The sequence below is a fragment of the Cricetulus griseus genome, chromosome 5, assembly GCF_003668045.3.
Source record: "Cricetulus griseus strain 17A/GY chromosome 5, alternate assembly CriGri-PICRH-1.0, whole genome shotgun sequence".
Lineage (NCBI taxonomy): Eukaryota > Metazoa > Chordata > Mammalia > Rodentia > Cricetidae > Cricetulus > Cricetulus griseus.
Genome location: NC_048598.1, coordinates 131,206,792 through 131,226,508, shown reverse-complemented (window position 1 = coordinate 131,226,508; position 19,717 = coordinate 131,206,792). Strand labels below are relative to the sequence as shown.

General features: G+C 42.6%; 1 protein-coding gene across 3 annotated transcripts in view; it reads right to left on the bottom strand.

Moving 5' to 3' along the window:
- Positions 1–19,717, bottom strand: part of LOC107976997 (reticulon-1) — a 207,148-nt gene that overhangs the window by 16,401 nt on the left and 171,030 nt on the right. The window contains exon 1 of one of the 3 annotated variants that reach the window (XM_027418227.2): positions 12,055–12,115. The exons of the other annotated variants lie outside the window; for them this stretch is intronic. Within the exon in view, the coding sequence (XP_027274028.1) occupies positions 12,055–12,115 (61 nt within the window). Of the gene's footprint in view, positions 1–12,054; positions 12,116–19,717 lie in introns of those variants that run through there. 3 annotated transcript variants of the gene reach the window in all.

Here is a 19,717-nt window from a genome sequence, read left to right as displayed (position 1 = left end):
GCAGAGCTCTTCAGGGGTCTATGCACAGCAGGCAGTTGGAAACTTGATAGACAAGCAGCACTGAAACTCTGATAAACTGGATAGAGTGTTGACAGTTGAGTACATCCGGAATAGAACAAAATGGTTGAAGCCCTGAGAGTGGAGGAAATCTGTGAGAAGCTGGGGGCTAGGGTCACAATTTAGGATGAAGCCATGGTTAGAGGCATAGCTATGAGTCCTGGGGACTGGAAGAGGTAGACATAGCAGTGTAGATTTCAGTGTCTGTGAAGACAGAAGCTTCCCAGCATTCCCAGGAGCATGTTGCAGACACACCAAGGGGAGTGAGGACTGGTGAAGCCCACTGGGTCCACTGAGTCACGCGATACTGCAAATGGGGGCCCTACAGGCAGCAGTGGGGGTAGAGAAGTTAGGGGTTAGTGAAACACAAGTTCAGAGAAACAAGGAAGATGGCCACCTGTGGAACAGAAGCTATGTGCACTACTCAACCTACCGGTTGAGGGGAAAGCTGGGATTGTAGTGAAAACAATTGTAGTGAGTATGTGAGTATCTGACGATTTTTGAAAAGTCAAGACGGATGGTTGAACAAGGACTCATAGAAGATGAGACTGGATCAGTCCTAGCCTCTCTCCTCAAGAAAAGAAAGATCTGTTTCTTGGGAAAGAAACAGATACAGGCAGATATCTTGAAGTGCCTTGACAACGAACTCAGATTCTACAAGGAAAATGATTAGTGGGTCTCCTGAATCTCAGGAGGTTAGGGGTATGGCTGGATGGCAGTAGGAAAGGTTGTTTAACACAAAACAATTGTCACAAGCCACACACAGCTACTGAGCACTTGAGTGTGGCTGATTCCAAGAAGGGCGGATGCTCTGCAAGTGTGAACTAAAATACAGGGATTTAGACTGCCTTAGTTTTTACAAGAGAAGAATATAAAATATATTGTTAATGATTTTTGTGTTGACTCTATGTTATAAAGCTAATGGTTTTGAATATGGTGGGTTAAACTTAAGATAGTATCAAAATTATTATTGGCTATTCCCCTTTCCTTCTTAATGTTGCTACTTAAGTATTTACATGTGGCTTACATGGTATTTCTGTTGGGAATTCCAAAAAGGATAAATAAAAGGATCACCAAAAAGCAGAGGGGTTTTGATTAAAGTCAAGGACTCAGGTTGATGGTGGCAACTGGTTCCATTTTGGTTTGCTATGGTCTGTAGATATTGAGCTGACCTGGGGCTGTGAATTGACACAGTACACAGTGAGAGGAGACTCAGATCCAATGGGTCAGCAGTGAAAATGACAGTACCAGGGACCCAGGCTTACAGTTGGAGACAGATGGGCTAGGAGAGTGCCCATAGCCATGCGTGGTCAGAGTGTAGACAAACCGTACAGTGCCCCAAGGATAGAGTGAGATGGATAGGGGCAATGAAGCTGTGATTTCAGAAGAGAAGCTATGTGGTCCACATTCTGAATGCCAACTTTTCAGACTCGAATCTGACGGGAATGATGTGAATTTGTTAGCAAGCTTTCTGGTACCTGCTATGGTTTGAATATAGCTTGCTCCCCCTCTGAAATTCACTTTAGAATTGAATCCCCATTGTGAAGTTTAAGAGGATGGAAAACTTAATCCAACTAAGGGATTTAGAATTGGAGGCACAGAGAAGGGGTTACGATTAAACTGAATAAAGTCAGCAGAGTGGAGCCCTGAGATTGAGCACAGAGAAGAGAAAAAGAGATCTGGACACACATCCACACGTGGGCTCCCTGTTTCTTTTTACCAGATCCCCTGTAGCCCCTCAAGGCTCTGCCAGCAAAAAGGTCATCACCAGGCATGAGACCTCAACTGTGGATCTGCAAAACTGTGTACCAAAATAAGTGTTCCTTTACAAGTTACCAAGACTGTGCTACTGTGTAATAACAACACAAAATGGAACCAGACCACAGTGGATCCAGAATACTAGGCCCTTGAATAAAGTTTCCTTAGTAATCCTACAACCATAGCAAATGACTCCAAGTGCCTTGGGTATAGCAAAGCAGGCAGTTTTCCTCTTTAATGTTCTTCTTATGCAGAAAAACCATGGAGAAATTGAACAGTGGAGCACTGAGCAGGCTCACGTGGACAGGTACATGACCGCATCAATTTGACAATTCTAATAACTAAGGCTACTTTGCTAAAAAGCCAAACGGCAACACATCAGATTTGAGAGGATACATCAGTGGGTTCTATCAGTTTGATAAATGGGCTGGGCTTGATGATCTCATCTTAGTCCTCAAATCACAGATATGAGCTGCCTGGGATGAAAGGCTAACTCAGTCAAAGATGAACTAAGAGATCTGAAGGATCTCATCAGCAAACACTAAACCAGTGTGGCAGTCACCTCCAGCATCTCACTACAATCAGAAAAGGCATTGAGAGTAGGGATCCAAGTTTACAACTACTGAAAACTAAACTCTACATCCATTCTCTAAAAAGAAAGCCCTTCACTGTGATCTGAATGCTTTTGGTTTGGAAACTCTTTTAGATGCCTTCATTTATATGACCCAATAATGGCTGTGGTATCTAGAAAGTTTATTAAAAATGTATAAGCAAAGAAGACGGTAGTGCAGCGATGCATATTTAATTTATAAAACAAAATGTGGCACAGGGAAATATAAAATGGCAATAAATTAAACAATTGTCTGCATCCTAGATCCATTTCACTTTCATTTTTTTCCGGAGACAAGGTCTCTTGTAGCCAAGGCTGATCTTAGCTCACTATGTAGGCAAGGCTGGTCTTGAACTCACTATTTAGATAAGGCTGGTTCCTTTTACCTCTGCACCTATCTGCCACCTTAGTCCAGAAAAGATTATAGGCACCTTTGTATCATAAGTTAACACTACTTTAAATAAGGCCAAGTAGGAAGATGAAAGAAAAAAATTCTGTTGTTAGAAATATCAGCATTTCAAACAGAAAATCACTGACAAATATGATAATGATGGTTATGAATTTTTTAGCCAACCTGCAGTGCTTTGACTGCAGTGGCCAGATACTTCATGAGAAATAATAGAAGGCCACGCAAGCCTGAATTCTCTCCAATCCAGTGTCCGAAGGAATGATGGGAAACCAGTTTCTGACTGATTTTCATGAGGCCAACAAAGTATCACCACAGAGTGCTATCAGGAAGACACTGACATGACTTGTTCTGCTATAACCGCATTTTACATTAGACAGGAGAACCATAACAGAAAGTGTAGTAGACTACTTTAAACACTCTTAACTCCAAGATCTTCAAAGACAATGCCTTTTAGTGGGATAAACCCTGAACTTCATTTACCAAGATAGAGTCACCCACACAGTGGGACTTCAAATGGTAGTTCAGGAGTCCTGCACCCAGCTGGGAAACTGTTGGCAGGTCCTTCCTTTATACCAGCTAAATGGCCAATGTTTTGAAAGGGAATGTGCAGGAAGCCTGGTATTTCCTACACACAGCAAAAGGGTCCAGCATTTAATCCACCCTCTAAATGGGTTTGTTGGAACAAAGGAAAATAAAGGATTTGATGTCTAAGCTGCAGCCAGCAGCAACGTCTGACCCCTTTTGTCCATGAATGAAGATGGCTGGAGTGTACAATTCCCACTGGTTGTTCCTCGTGTTGGAGGGAAGAGTACTAGAGGCTTAGGCAAGCCTTGCCATCTTCCCTGAGCCGGTGGAGTGATTCTCATTCCTATCTTTAAGCTCTGACCAGCAGTGCTTAGAGCATTCCTGATCTCTTCTTCCTGTGAGGGAAGCTTGGCAACAACTAGGTCCAGGGTCACTAGAATGGGGCCTATCCAGAGAGTGAAGCCCAGCAGGACACACACATATAAGACAAGTCAATCAGCATCAATTTCTTCTAAACTTTGAGTTAAGTCAAGGCCTCATAGGCAAGAGTCCATCCACCCCACAAACTGTGATGCAAGAAGGAAATGGCTACATGAAGGGAACCCCAGTGGGGGTACACTCTTGAGACAGTGAGTACTCAAGGTCTTCATCTACTTTTCCTACCAGGCTTTTGACTGGATCAAAATACAAAGCTTCGTTCATCTGGTATTTTGATCATCAACCATAATTAGCGACAAGATCTTAAATCTGTTCCACACTGGCTTAAAGTTTGCTGTGGCAGGGACTTGAAAAGAATGGTGGAGGCAGACGGTTGATGTTTCTGTCTTGATTTCTAGAGTGTGTACATGATTTCTTTTGACCAAAACACAACAGCAAAAATGTTTCTTGAACTAAAAAAGATGTAGGAAGAGGAATCATTTCTTTTCATATCTGGTCCCATTTGTTAAATTAGTGTGCTCCTGCAAACGTTAGCTATCACTAGATTTGAGGTTTGCCCATCTGCAGTTTGGTGACTAGATTCTTGAAGGACAGGGGTAAAATATGACCACATTTGATAGTATTATGGAATGGGAAGCCCTGCAACGCATTTTACAATCAAACCTTAGTACATTCGTATTTTTCACTTGTTCAAAATGGGATGGCAAACATGTGAGTGACAACAGAATTCCTTCCCCTGTCCCATTTGGTAGCATACAGAAATGAGGAAGGATTTAAGAATCTTATTCAATGAAGCAATGAAACAGTTTTGTTCTGATTTAATGTGGGTGTGCATATTTTAGGGAAACAGAACTCTCTTTTGCTAAGTTCCAAAACTACAGTTTTCTTACCTGAAATAAGTGCTATAGATTTATAGCACAATTGGCCAGGCTGGTGGTGGCACACGCTTTAATCCCAGCACTCAGAAGACACAGGCAGTTGGATCTTTGTGAGTTCAAGGCCAGCCTGGTCTAGAGAGAGAGTTCCAGGACAGACTCCAAAAACTAAACAGAGAAACCCTGTCTCAAAAAAATTATAGTACAAATGTAATTAAGCTGTAAACAAGATTTTTTAAAAAAAACTGCTACCTAGTCAGATTATTTATTTATTTATTTATTTATTTATTTATTTATTTATTTTGAGACACATTTCACTTTGGGCTGGCCTAGGATAGTCACTCTGGAGTCCCGGGTAGCCCCAAAGTCATGGAAATTCTCCTGCCTCAGTCTTCTGAGTGCTAGCTAGGATTATAGATTGGGCCCAGAATATATGTTTTACAGAATCATTAATATCAAGCTTTTAGCCTTTAAATTGTAAGCTTAATTATAATGAAGCCACATTTTTCCACATGGCTGCTGTAGTTTCAAAAGAACTGGAAGAGCGGTGATACAAAAGGAATGCACAGGTGGGAAGAGCGTGTGTCTTCGCCCAGGAGGGATGGGGAATATGTGTGTGTGTGTGTGTGTGTGTGTGTGTTTGTGTGTGTGGTCTCTTTTTCTCTTCAGAGACATGATATTCTGAAAACCATTCACTCAAGATCTAACTTAGTTTTTTTTTTCCCCTGCTGGGTTCTGTGGATTTTAAATTTTAATGATATTATAAACTAATTTAAAACATTACTCCATATTAACGTTCCAGAATATGTTAGCTAGTCCAAAGATGCAGAATATCATTTCAAACATAAAATGGATGGAGTAAGATGACGGAGCAGAGGAAAAGGGAGGGGAAGGGAGAGAGGAAGACTTTCTAAAAATGAAGAAGGCCAGCTAGCTGGGGTGAGGATTCCACCCACAATCTCTGTTTGTATACTTCTCAGAGTGCTTCAACCATAGAATCGGGCTGCTGCTTTACAAAGTAAGTATTAACTCATGAAAATCTGATAGAACAGATTCAAAGACGTGGCTATAGATCAGCATCTTTGCCAGTCCTTCTTACCCAAAGTGTTTGTTTTTAAAATAGATATTGTAAAAAGTAAAATAGATATTATAAAAAGTTTATCTAACTCAAATTGAAACACATAATTAAAATGGTTCTAACTTACTAAACTTATATAGTATTGTTCTTAATTTTAGGAATAGCTCATGCTGTAGAGAGATATATCTGAAAGATAACTCTTTCAGTCCTATGTAGCCTCTAATGTTAAAACATTTTAAATTGTTTCTGAGCCAGGCGTGATGGTGCACACCTTTCCAAGCACTTGGTGTTCCAGCACTTGGGAGGCAGAGGCAGGACAATCTCTGTAAGTTCCAGGCCAACCTCATCTAAAAGTGAGTTCCAGCACATCTAGAGCTACACAGAGAAACCCTGTCTTGAAACACAAAACAAAAATTATTTCTGAGATCTGCACTTCTCATTTTATAAAAATTCCTTTTCCTTGCAAGCCTTGTCTTTTGCTTCATTTTTATGGTGTACATACCTGCAAGCATATACAGAGACAGACAGTATTTATTAGAGAATACTCAGCAAGTATTCACACTGATCAACTCTGAGTGGTAGGAATTGGGGTGATTTGTGTCTTTTATTGAACTTCTCTTTGTAAAAATTCATAGGGTGCATGTATCACTGGGAGGAAAGCAAAAACAAAAAGCCATTTCTACCTCAAACTTTGAGATATACTCTTATAAAGTTTCTCTTGACAGTGATGGAGACACTGAGATAAAGAAAACATACTTTTTCAGTGGATCTGACAGCCTGGACAGGACACATTTGAAGTGTTATCTGTGTACTGGGAGTTTTCCTTAGTCCCAGCTCTCCAGCAGAGCAGGTGTTCCCACAGGAGCTCATTAGCATCTGCACTGGGGAGGAGTTTGCTCTATAATGTTATGCTGTAATATTTGGCATATACTAATAATGAGTCTAAGTAAAATGCTGGTTATGCTGTAATATTTGGCATATACTAATAATGAGTCTAGGTAAAATGCTGGTTTTACTAAAAGGCAAGACTGGTCTGCCTCTATATGTAAATGTGAAACTGTCTCTACCAAATTCCTTTATTTACTCACTTAGATGTCTGTGCAAGCGTGGAGGCTGAAGGTCAGCCTCTGCTCTCATTCCTCAGGAGCCAGCTATCTCATTTCTGAGACAAGGTCTTTCTCTGGGAAGTAAGGCTCACGGAGTAGGTTAGATTGGCTGGCCTGTGATCGCAGGGACCTGCCCGTCTCCACCTCCCCAGTGCCAGGATTATACAGGCTGACACTGATATTTTTAACTTAAAATCTGGGGATCCTCTCAGGACCACATGCTTATGCAGCAGCAAGTACTTTATCAATTGGATTATTTCTCCTGCCCTCAAATGCAATTTAAAAATGACCATTTCTTTCAGTTACTGTGGCTAAAATACACGTTTGCCATGTATCATGAAATGCCTGGGTCTTTAATAAATGTTTTGGCTAGTGTCATTCAGCTCAGACAATTGTGAAACATTTTCAAAGAGTACTGAAGGCTGCCACAAATTCCAAACTACTTCATTTTGAACGAATCAATAAATAATTAAAAGTTTACATTCGGGGCTGGAGAGATAGCTCAGAGGTTAAGAGCACTGACTGCTCTTCCAGAGGTCTTGAGTTCAATTCCCAGCAACCACATGGTGGCTCACATCTGTTATGAGATCTGGTGCCCTCTTCTGGTATGCAGATATACATGGAAGCAGAATGTTGTACACACAAATAAATAAAAAAAATCTTTTAAAAAAGTTTGCATTCTGGTGGAGTCATAACGCAGTAAAGCACGAGTTGAACCTTAGCACCAAGCATATAACAGCTGTGCCCACCCACCACACTAGGATGGATGCAGCCTATAAGATTTGTTGAGCACAGAGAAATCCATAAGACGGGTGGGGTCTTTAGCGAACAGACATATTCCTATGAGTGAGTGTTTCTCATTAGTCTTTGTCTCTCTGGCATGGGATCATTGATTTTTAATCATTTTTATTTGAATTAGAAATAAGATTGAATTACATGACAATCCCAGTTCCCTTCTCCCTGCCTTCCTCCCCTACCACTCCACCCCCCCACCCCCGCACTAAAACCCTACCTATCACATATCCTTTCTTCTAATCTACACCTGACTCAACCTTTCTGCTCCCTCATGACCTCTGCATCCTTCCTTTTCTTCCCTTCTCATTCTCATAGCTCCCTCCCCCCTCTTCCCATGCTCTCAATTTGCTCAGGGGATCGTGACCCTTTCCCCTTCTCCAGGGGACAATGTTTGTCTCTTTTAGGGTCCTCCTTGTTTACTAGTTTCTCTGGCAGTGGGGGATCATTGAATTTAAGTTGTGTGGCTGAATACTAACATAGGGCAAATTACCAATCCTTTTAGCCCTCAGCTCTTAATTCTCTGCCCTCTATAATCAGAGAAATGTCATGGAGGCCTAGGCCCAGGTACATCAGTGGAGATGAGGACAACTACTGACAAGTTGCTAATATTTATAAGAATTTAGTCTATGGGAAACCAGCATGGGACTGATCTAGACCCCAGGAACATGGGTTTCAGTGAGGAGCCCTCGGAAATCTATGGGACCTCCTGTAGTAATTCAGTAGTTATCCCTAGCATAGGTGTGGACTTTGGGAGCCCATTCCACATAGAGGAATACTCCCTGAGCCAAGACACATGGGCATGGGCCTAGGCCCTATCCCAAAGGATATGACATACTCTGCTGACCCACTATGGAAGGCCTCACCCTCCCTGGGGAGCAGAAAGGATATGTGATAGGTAGGATTTTAGTTGGGGGGGGGAGAGGAGGACGGGAGGGAGAGGGAACTGGGGTTGACATGTAAAACAATCTTGTTTCTAATTCAAATAAAAAAATCTGCAAAAAAAAAAGAATTTAGAACGAACCATCAGTGATGGTGTCGATGAGGACAATATTATAAGTGGGGCATGAGCCCTGCATTACTGTTAGATTTTCCTTTGTCTATATAGTAGGACCTCTATGAAAATACCTCAGAGAGGTAGATGGGAGTTCACACTCTGTCACTCAGCATTAGTAAGGGAGGTGGTGAGTGTTGGGAGAGAAGAGCCGTGGATGTCACACTGGGAATCACTTTTTACTACTGCATTTACCACTTCTAGGAAGATCTTAGGTGAGTCTCACTTAACTTCTTGGAGTCTCCTGCCATGCAAGAGTCAACTGGAAATTTGGAAGAAGATACTTGGCAAAATGAAAACTTGTAGATATGAGAGCTATTCGACATGATTCAGATAACTCATCTTGATAAATAACCGGGGAAAGCACCATCTACCTGCGAGGCAGATGGCAGAACAGTGGGAAGCAGGGCTCGGGTTGTGGCTTGCTGTGCACCTGACAGTATGGGCATCTATCACCTGCTAAATGAAAACGTGAAACACACGTCCAAGCACAGGATTTGAGAGCATTGAACAAAGCAGTAAAATGGCCTCAGAAATATTAAGGTTGTTGTAAATGATAGGTGCTCTATTAACTGAACCTATATCCTTTAAATTTTAGAGTGTTTTATTTGTTTATTTATTTTGTTTCACATTTTGAGACAGGGTCTTACAGGCTGGCCTTGAACTCACTATATGAGCACGGTTTCCTTGAGGCCTTGATCCCCCAGCTTGGGGATTACAGGTCTGCACCACCATGCCAGATTTAGCCTCTTTTTTATGATCTTTTATTGGGGGAGGGGGTTAGGTTCTTTTGTTTGTAATACAGTGTTGCTCTACAATCCAGAGTAGCTTTGTACTAGCTTCCTGTCTTGCATCTTCAGTGCTGGTATTATAGGCATGAGCTGCAATTAACTGCTGTCTTTAGCTGAAATCATATAACACACACACACACACACACACACACACACACACACACACCTAACCCATGCACCCTAGTTTTATGATACATTTTAGGGAAAAACTCTGATGTAATTTGAAACTGAAAATTTTAACTGCAGGGGAAGCCCAAATTTCATATATTTCCTCTGTAGGAAAAGCAGCTCAATATTTCCAGAGGACATTTTCAGCAGCATTCTACTGACTTCTCACCATACTGGAGCCGCTCCTGGGTCACACCCATGCCGTTTGTATAGCTGGCTTCTGCTGGCCTAAGAGCTGGGCACACTAACAATTACTATATGCTAGAGGCTTTGACCCTGTGTATATTAAACACATTCAAGGAATGTTTTAAAAAACCATGATGCTCAGCTCTTGGGGTGGGGCCCAGCATCCTTTGTGCTCCCTAAAGCATTCCAGAGGATTCTAAGTTGCAACCAGGGATTAGAACAATTTGCCTTAAACGATAAGGGAACTGAAGTGAGCCTGTATTTCCAATTTCCTGCAGTTTTAGTTTATGATCAAAGGTCTCACAGAGAGGGGAGGACAATAAAGCAGTAATTCATTCTTACCTCGGCTCTTCAGTGTTACTGAACTACCTAGTGAGCTATTAGTCAATTTTCAAGATAATGGCTTTGTTCTATTTGAGAAAAAGAAATCAATGACTCTAACGACAATAAAAGGTCACTGGGTGTAAAGGCTCTTCAGCAATCCAGAATTAATCTTCACAAGTAGGTGTATGGTTGAAAGGGACCCAATTGCCTTCAGTAGGCAAATTATTGTATTTCATGCTAATTCCTGAATATAAAAAAATCCACTTTAAAGCTTAAAATAAACCCTTAGTGCTGTGGTGCTATAATACTCAGTATCTACATAAATAAAACACAAAATCTGCCATCTTTCCACATTCACTTCTGTTAAAGTAGAAGACACTGGGAATCAAAGCCTCATCACCGGGCCTCATGTCCATCTAAACTTGCTATTCCCATGAAGACACAGTTGTAGAGTGTGTGCATCCAACCGATGGATCTAAGCACACGGAGCCAGGAGGAAACGTTACAAAGCATTTTCACAGCCTCCTTCCCTATTCAACATATTCCATGTAGCTGTCATCATTTTCCAAAATTATACCCTTGACTGAGCATTTCTTATTTATTGGCTTTCAAATTTATGGCCCACCTATTTACTTTTGACAATCGTATTTCTAATAGGCCCACATGTTTTGAAGTAGACTCCTGTATTTTATGTCATTGCCACCCAATTCAACAAACAAGAACCAAAGCAAGGGTGCTTCTAATTCTGAGATCTGTAGTTTTGCCATTCCTTAAAAATAAAAGAGAAGAAAGTCCCACCGAAGCATTAAAAATGAAAGGAATAGGTTTTTTTTTTCCCCTCTGTGATGTATTATATTTACGAGAAGATACTAGGTTAAAAGATAAAAAGAGCTGCCACTCCGAGTGTTCTTGGTCCCCCAGGATGCTGCAAACCCCTGCAGGTTCCATCCAATGCACCTTCTTCAGACCCGTATTTGTTAAATATCAAAAGACACTGCATATGACCAGCACCCCGACTTTACCTCACACAATTCATTCTTACAAATTCTCCCTTCCTCCTCCTCATGGAAGGTGAGGGAGAAAAATCTCATTGTAACAAAGGAGAGATGGATGTGTGAAATAGGAGGCTGAATAAAAATGGCTGAAAAGCAAGCCAGGCTGGAGGGCGGCCACACCCAGTGCTAATGTGGACCGGTTCTAAACAACTCAGACCAGAGGGCAGCCGCCAGTGCTTTGTTATTTCCCTCCATTTATTTCACTGAAGCCCATTGTTAATAAATAAACAGCATAGGCTAATCCAATGACAGTCACAAACACCGAAATATTTCAGAGTGAACCACTCAAATAAGTGGCTACGCCATCATATTTTCAGAATTTGGAGACCTGGTCTGCATTTCCAGTCTCCTTTGTGTGATCACAAATAACAAGCCTGAAATGGGTGTGTCCCTCTCTCCTAAGGATGCCCTCTCAGTTAATGGCTCTGATCTCAACCTTTGGGCAGAAATAAATGCACTGGGATGCAGGAACAATAAGGAAGCACTTTAACTCCGCTGGCCGCTGAGAGATTAAACAAGTCCCGAATGATCAGGCCAAAAAAGCTCCCGGAGGGGGCAAATGATGCATTATTTACAATACCACAATACACAGGAAAACAAAGGGGTGAACTGGGAGGGGACAAAGGCGGCGGCGCGCGGGGGTTGGGGGTTCCAAATATCATCCATGTGGATTTTGCAAGAACAGGTTTACTCCCCCCCCCCCCCCGCAGAAAGCTCCTGGGTGTAAAGCATGCATAGGTCCCACAGGTGAAATGATGCACAATGGCCGAGTCCGGATCGCGCTTCCGCGTGCGCCGCAGGCATGCACTACCGAAATAAAGAGAATACCCTGACTTTTCCAGTTGCTCCACACACAGTCCATCTTGGTGGAATCGGCAGTGGCCTGCATGGTGCGGGCTTGGCGGGCTCGCCGTGGCTCTCCTCCAGGCGCTGAGCTTGCACTCGGTGTCGCTGCCCGGCTGCGGCGGTGGTGGGCTCCGGTGGCCGCGCGGCTGCAGACTGAAGCGGCCCCAGGCGCGCGTGTAAGGGGCAGGCGGGAGCGCGCGCGCGCGCCAGCGCCGCAGAGTGCGGTAGCGAATCAGCGCGATCCCGGAGCAGCTCGCGCGCGCGCGCGAATGCGGAGGCTCAACGGGATTGCGGCTTGGGTTGGGCACCCTTGGGGGAGCTGCCCCGGGCAGTGGAGCGGCGATGAGGCGCGCGCGCAGGCTAGATATGGGGGAAGGGTGCAGAAGTGGGGGAGAAGGGAGGAAGGAAAGGAGCACCCGTGTGGAGACCGCAGCTAAGGAGACCAGGACTATTTCTGACCAGCGTGGTGCATATTCTAGAAATTTCTTAGAAACAAGGAACCTGTTGGCCAAGATAAGTGACAGTACAGATGCCAAGCTTACAGCATAATGCCCCCCAGTCCTCACTGTTTGCTCGCTTCTCCTGTCCTCAATTCTAAAAATGTTGGACACAGATTGTTTCCCGGGATCTTCCAAAGGATTGCCAAATTCTGTCCCTTGTCTGGAAGATTCCACAATTATCTAAAACCGTGTGAATAAAATTGTGGCTACCATTTTGCAATTATTCAAGCAGCAATCACTGGGTAGAATCTTACTGTAGTCCCAAAGTACTAATATTCTCCAGTGCACGTTGAATGAATAAATATTAGAATGTTGGACTTGGGCATTGGTGGCGCATGCCTTTAATTCCAGCACTTGGGAGGCAGAGGCAGGTGAATCTCTGTGAGTTCCAGGCCAGCCTGGTCTCCAGAGAGAGTACCAGGACAGGCTCCAAAGCTACACAGAGAAAAACAAACAAAAAAAAAAAAAACAAAAAAAGGAAAGAATGTTGGACTTGGAAGCCCTTAAGTGTTGGCACATTATATGGGGTTATTTGGTCATTGACAAGGGTGATCAGTTTGGGGGACATTCAAACAGAACTCAGAGAAGCAAAGGGCATTCTGCCAACAATGTAACCTTTGGGATTGGGCACAGTGGGGTAAGGGGACAGCAAGTGTGTACAATTTGACAGAGAGTTCAGGAGTCCCAATCCACACATAAATGTGGAGAGAACAGGCGGTGGCTGAGTGTATTGGTGACATAGCCTGCCTCAGCAGTAAATACTTTATCAGAATACACACAAAGATCTTGGCAGACTGGATAGGCTTTGATGAGGAAAAGGTAAGATAGCGAAGAGATAGGAATGGAATGTGGGCATCATTTGGAATGGGGTCCACGACGAGACAAGACAAACATGAAGGCAGGAGATATTCTGCCTTGGGGAGAGGCCATCACAGAAAGATAGCAAAGGAAGAGCTCTCAACACCAAAGTCACATTTCCTGTTCTGATTTTCGGTGACATAGTCTTCACTCTTGCTGAATACTTTTCAACCCCTCCTGGAGGAGTGGAACCTTTCTGGATTCTTCCCCAGTTCTCCAATGTGGTCTGGTTAGACTTGAGTCTGCATTTACACATCCTGTATTGGCAAAGTCCTCAGGCAGGCTGTGCTTGTAGACACGATTTCAAGTCTTCATTTCTAAGAGAATATGATCTTTAAAATATGAACTTGGGCTCATGCATATTCTTTTCAGAATACAAGGTTCCAAAGGGACTAGTTGGGCCCCTCTGCCTCTGATTGCAGTGTCTGAAGTTATGCCTGAGGAATCTAAATAATTATGGCTGCAGGGGATGATTTGACCTCTCCTACACAGGAAGAGTATGGTGTCTCTTCAAAGTGGATAGGTAGCACATTATGATAAAGCACTTTCCAAACTCACCTCTAGAGGTGTAGTGGCCTCGTTCTGTTGGTGTCTCCTACCTTCACCCCATTTCTTTCTTCATTTCACAACCAGTTACTGCTGGTTCCTGAAATATCTGGTAAAAGCCAATGAGCTCACCAGAACCAAAATCTCCATGTCTGGTGTAGACTCAGAAAGAAGAGGGCTGGGCAGGAGGAGCTGCCTGGAGTCCCTTGCTGCATCAAGAACCTCTCAGTTCTTGGATTCTGGGCCACTAGGAGGCACTGCCAGTCCAACAATAGCCTCGGGATTCTAGGTGATGGTGCCAGCAGGTACCAGCAGGTTTAGTAGAGGGACAATAGAGAAATAGTCACATTCCAGGTGTTCTCCCACCTCTCCCTAGCAACTCTGTCTACTGCTAATCAGAATGAATAGCATGTATCGCTAATCTCAGCAAGAAAGCTGAGCTCAGCACAGCCCCAGCAAAGAGCAGTTGTTGGAAGCAAGCTCTTTCACAACCAGAGGATAAATCATGTCAGAGTCCTTTGGCTGCACATTTTTATTGACCACAAACCTGACTCATAAACCTCAGGTTAGCTGACCAACCACATTTTTCTGGATCATGCTAAATCTGAAGAATGCCGTTTGATGGAACACGCACACACACACACACACACACACACACACACACACACACACACACACACACACAAAAGCCCAGTGGGGTCATCAGATAGTGGAAGGTTGGGGAAGTTGACTACTGGAAGATAAGGTAGGATTGCCTTGCTGCTAGTGACTCGAGAATTGAGAGGCTTCAGATTAATGCACAGGAAGTAAAGGAAACAGAAATAGAATTATGGCACAGTAGAGTGGGAAGATCACTGGCCTGGGGGTCTCAGACCCATGCATTCATGAGAACCACATGTATTGCAGCAGCTGCCTGGCTGTCCGTCTCTGGACTGTCACGATACTCAAAAAGTTCTAGTTTTACAAGTTGCTGCAATGAAATAAGACTTTACTTCCCACAGACCTGACAAACGGATACTTTCTTTGCTTGCATCCACATAGAATTGATTGACAGCTCTTGCCAAGTTCAAGTTCCAAATGATAAAACGGGTACAAAAGATATGTAAATTTCCTTAGGAGGTGAAAGGAAATGGAAAGCAAAAGAAAGCTTGCTAAGAGACGGCAGGAACTGCCACAGCCTTCAAGCCAGCGGGGAACAGAAGGGCTCTTTCCACAGTGAGCTCAGAACTCTCAGGTTAGGTGCTTGCCAGGAGAGGAAGCGATCGCTTTAGTTTTCAAGATGAAATCATGCATTACTCAGGCTGTTTTGAAGAAAAGCAAAATAGCCAAATTCTGTTATCTCATCCCAGATTCAGATCAAGGCTGGGGGGCTGGTGTGCCCACAGAGATGGTGTGGTGTCTGTCTCCCAAAGGTAAAACAGTACCACCTACACTGATATATTTATTCAACCAATATTTATTGAGCACTTACTCAACGCTGTTCTGGACACGGAACAGAGCTCCTAACTTTAGAAGTTCCTGTGCTAGTGCGTGGATGAGAACAGATAATAACGAAAATGTTAAATACACAACATACTCTTATAGACAAACACATCAGAAAAATAAAGCAGGCACAAAGGGACAGAGATTGGGAATTGTGGGTGGTTGCTATTTTATAAGGAGAGTCAGTGAAGGCCTATCTCATAAGAGAAAAATCAGAGCAGACCTCAAAGAATAGGCAAAAGCCCTGCTGCCATCTCATTCCAGTGTTCATGAAGCTCAGGCGGGATAGGGAATGTAAGGCCAGCTGGAGCTACATAGCGAGACCCTGTTTTTTTTGGGGGGGCAAACAAAAGAAAAGAAGGGAGGAAGAGGAATGGGGGAGAGAGGGAGGAGGGAAGGGGGAAGAAAAGGAAGAAAAAGAGCACAAGAGATGATGGAAATGAAGGGGAAGGAACATTCAGAGACTCATTGAAGTTTTATGCCAGGATGTGCTGTCAAGCCATATCAAGCATTCTCCTAGAACATCTTGATTTGTGTGTGTGTGTGTGTGTGTGTGTGTGTGTGTGTGTGTGTGTGTGTGTGTGTGTGTTCAGTAAAGTATTGCAATGGGAAATAAAGACACAGAAGCAAAATTAGACTTCATTGTGATCAAAGAACACTAAGGATTTGGCTCTATGCTATATGGAATAAGAAAATTTAAAGAGATAGCCAGTTTGGTCCTTAACTCCTGTAACAAGGTAATGCATGGATTTTAATTGTGGAAACTGAGATAATGGATTAGCACTTATAATTCAGGAAGTGGATTTTCATGTGTTCTAGGCTACAGCATTTCTGGGAAGTAGAGACCATTGCTTTGATTTCTGGATTCATTCATTCATTTGATCTGCAAATATTTACAGAGGCCATAGTAAGTGTGTGACTCTGACTATAAATTTAGGAGCTATTCACAGGGGACTGTAAATAATGGCAGCAATCAGCTGTCTGAATAAGAGGAGTGGATGCACAAGACAGAGTGATGTGAAGAGGAGCTTTTGGGACAAGCATCTGAGTGTAGGTGGCAACAGACCTGAGTTCTAAGAAGAAATAGCACCACCACTTTGAATGATGGGAGTTTTCCAGTCAGACAAATAGGAAATGTGAATCCTAATAACAGGCACAAGCAGGGGTCACTTTGTGAGAAGCCTGAGGAATAGTATTGTCAGTAAAGGAGGGAAAGACAAAAGAATTTCAAGCAGCAGACCCACTGAAGAAGGTGAACGACTGATCTACACTGAAGATTTTTACAGATAATGGACATCAATTCTAGGACTTATAATGATCAATCAACTCCTGAGCAGGACAAATAATCAATATTATGACCTATATCATACTGAAACTGAAAAGCATCAAGACAAGGAGATGGGAGGGAAAGGGCATTCAGCAGGGGTAAACGGGTTTAGCATCTCAAGTCTGAGGTCCCTACATGAAAGGGAGTGCTAGAAGGAGTCAAGAAGATAGGCACAGGACACATGGTTCTCATCAAGAGAAGGAGAAAAGCTTAACATTAAGCATAATGAGAAGGCAGATGATCCTCTAAAATGTTAGATCTTCAGGTAGTCTCTAACAGAATGAGAAGATAAAATAGTAGCTCCACAGTAATGTTCTCAACTGTCAAGGGGACATAGCTGTCCTTCAGAATTCTGCATCCAGCAAAGCTAATACAGAAAGTTCCAAATACATAAGAAGTGAGAGAAGCTAGCACTCGAAGAACCAGAAGATAAACCACAAGCTGTTACTTGTGGAAGAAGAAAACTAGATCTAGAAGGAAGAAACAAGATGCATGGAAGAATACTGATCATAAAAATGGTAATGGGGATATCAATAAGTCATCAGGGTTTGGTTCAGTGTTATGTAGACTTAACACAACAAGACTGGTAGGTTCTCCCCTAGGGCCTGTGACCTGTCAAGCCTCAGGTTCTTGGCCCAACAATAGTGCCACTTATGAGTTTCATCTTGTGCAGTAGGACTTATATCCAACCAGAAAGTCGTAGGTTACTTCATGATCATGCCACTGTTTCACCATTGAGGATACCTTGCCAGGCTATTCATTATTATAGCTTACAAGATTTGTAGCTGGGTGGAACTGGTGATTTCTTCTCTCCTCCAGTAACATTCATAGCACCTTCTAGCACTATTAGGATGAAGCTGTCATGTGAGCATTAGCAATATCTCCATGTTCCATGACTCAAGTACATGGCGTTTTTTAGCAATAGGGCCTTACATCAAGTTCTAGGTGACATAATTATTGTTGTGCACATAGATGAATGCATCTCTCAGTCTTCATCAAAGAAGCTTATATTTGCAGTAGATGGTAAATAACACAGAGCCCAAGATGCAGAGAATAAGAGCCTACAGAATGCTCAGCCCTACATGGAACATCTGGTACACACACACACACACACACACACACACACACACACACACACACACACACACACACACACACACACACACACATCACACACCATGAGTCAGAGGTCATTGTGGAAGAAGGAGTGAAAAGACTGTATGAACCAGAGGTGAATAAATACAAGGAAACAGTATCCTCAGTACACAACAGGGCAGTTATGGCAGCATGAACAGGCACCATGAAAACTCAAACCAGAATAAATCCCAGAAGAAGAGGGTAGATATACATAAAGCTTCACCCCAGTGGAGGCTATTGGCAATTGGTAGCTGCTGGGAAAGGGAGAGTTGAGTTGGTTTTCTTTAAGAGTGCTACCACCAGTAGGCAAATCATATTCCAGTGGGAGGCCATGTACCTGTGACTATATGGCCATCATCAAGATGGGTATCTAGGGAAGGTGGTGGACCCAGGAGAAGCTGGGGAGGAAGTAAATATGGTACAAAATTCCCAAAGAATAAATTAAAAACAAAAACCTAGCAATGGGGAGATGATGGCTCTGTGCCTAAGAGCACTTGCAGCTCTTGTAGAGGTCCTAGGGTCCCAGCCTCTAACATGATGACTAGCCAAGTGTCCAGGGGGTCTGATGTCCTCTTTTAGCTTCTGCATGGCATTACAATATTACTTGCACATGGTATACACACATATTTGCAGATAAACAGTTATATGCATCAACAAAATCTTTGAAAAACTGTTGATGCTTAGTTTGGAGGAATTTTTAAAAGAAAGACAAACTAAAACAAAGAGAACAGTAGACTACAAGGCAGGGAAGAGTGTTTGAGGAAAGCATCCCACAGTCTTGACTTGCTAGGGAGGAGTGGGAAGTATTAACTGTAGACCCTGACAACTCATATTTGTGTATTAAGTGTCTTTGATCCTGTAGGAAAACAACCATAAGATATAAATTCAAATAGAGGGGATAGGTTCAAATATAGTCCATTCTTTCATTTCTTTAATGGTTTCATGACTATACTTTTCAAAATAAGATTTATCTTTATTGTTTATGTGCATATGTGTCTCCACACGTATGTATAGTGCTCACAGTAATGTGTGTTGGATCTTCAGGAGCTGAAGTTACAGGCAGTTGTGAGACACTGGATGAGGGTGCTGGAAATTGAATTCAGGTATTCTGTAAGAGCAGCAAATGCTGTAAACCATCGGTTGAACCATTTTCACCCTCCATCATAGCTATACCTTTTTGAACATTTTAATGACTATCATAGAAACTGTGATGTTGATTCCTAGTTTATTGCAGTATAATTTGAATATGTAACTTTGCATTTTCCTGTATAATACCAAACTCTCATAGCAGCAACCACATGTAGCTCCTGCTGTCCTTCAATTGTTATGTATACAATGATCAACAAATCACATAATTTTTGTTCCCTCAATAATGAATAAAAGTTCAACAGTATTTATTTCAATACACTATCAGATCTCCATCTGGGAGCCTTTACTTTCAGTCCAAAGAATTTTCTTTACAATTCCTTTTATTTTAGGTCATGATAATCAGTTATCTCAGATTTCTGTCAGATGTCTTCATTTGACTTCCATTTATGAATTGTCATTTTATTGGGCAAAGAGCTTTTTAATCAGCACAGTTTTTTTTTTGCAGCAGCTCTAAATTTTCAGTCTTGGATGAGGAGGACCTGTATTTTATTCCCAGCACCCACATGATGGTCCACAGCCATCCATAGCTCCAGTTCCAGGGGATCTACTACTTCATCTGATCTCTGCCAAACATGCACATGGTACACATGTACACATATCTGCATGTGGTACACAGACATATACACAGGCAAAATAAAATAAAATA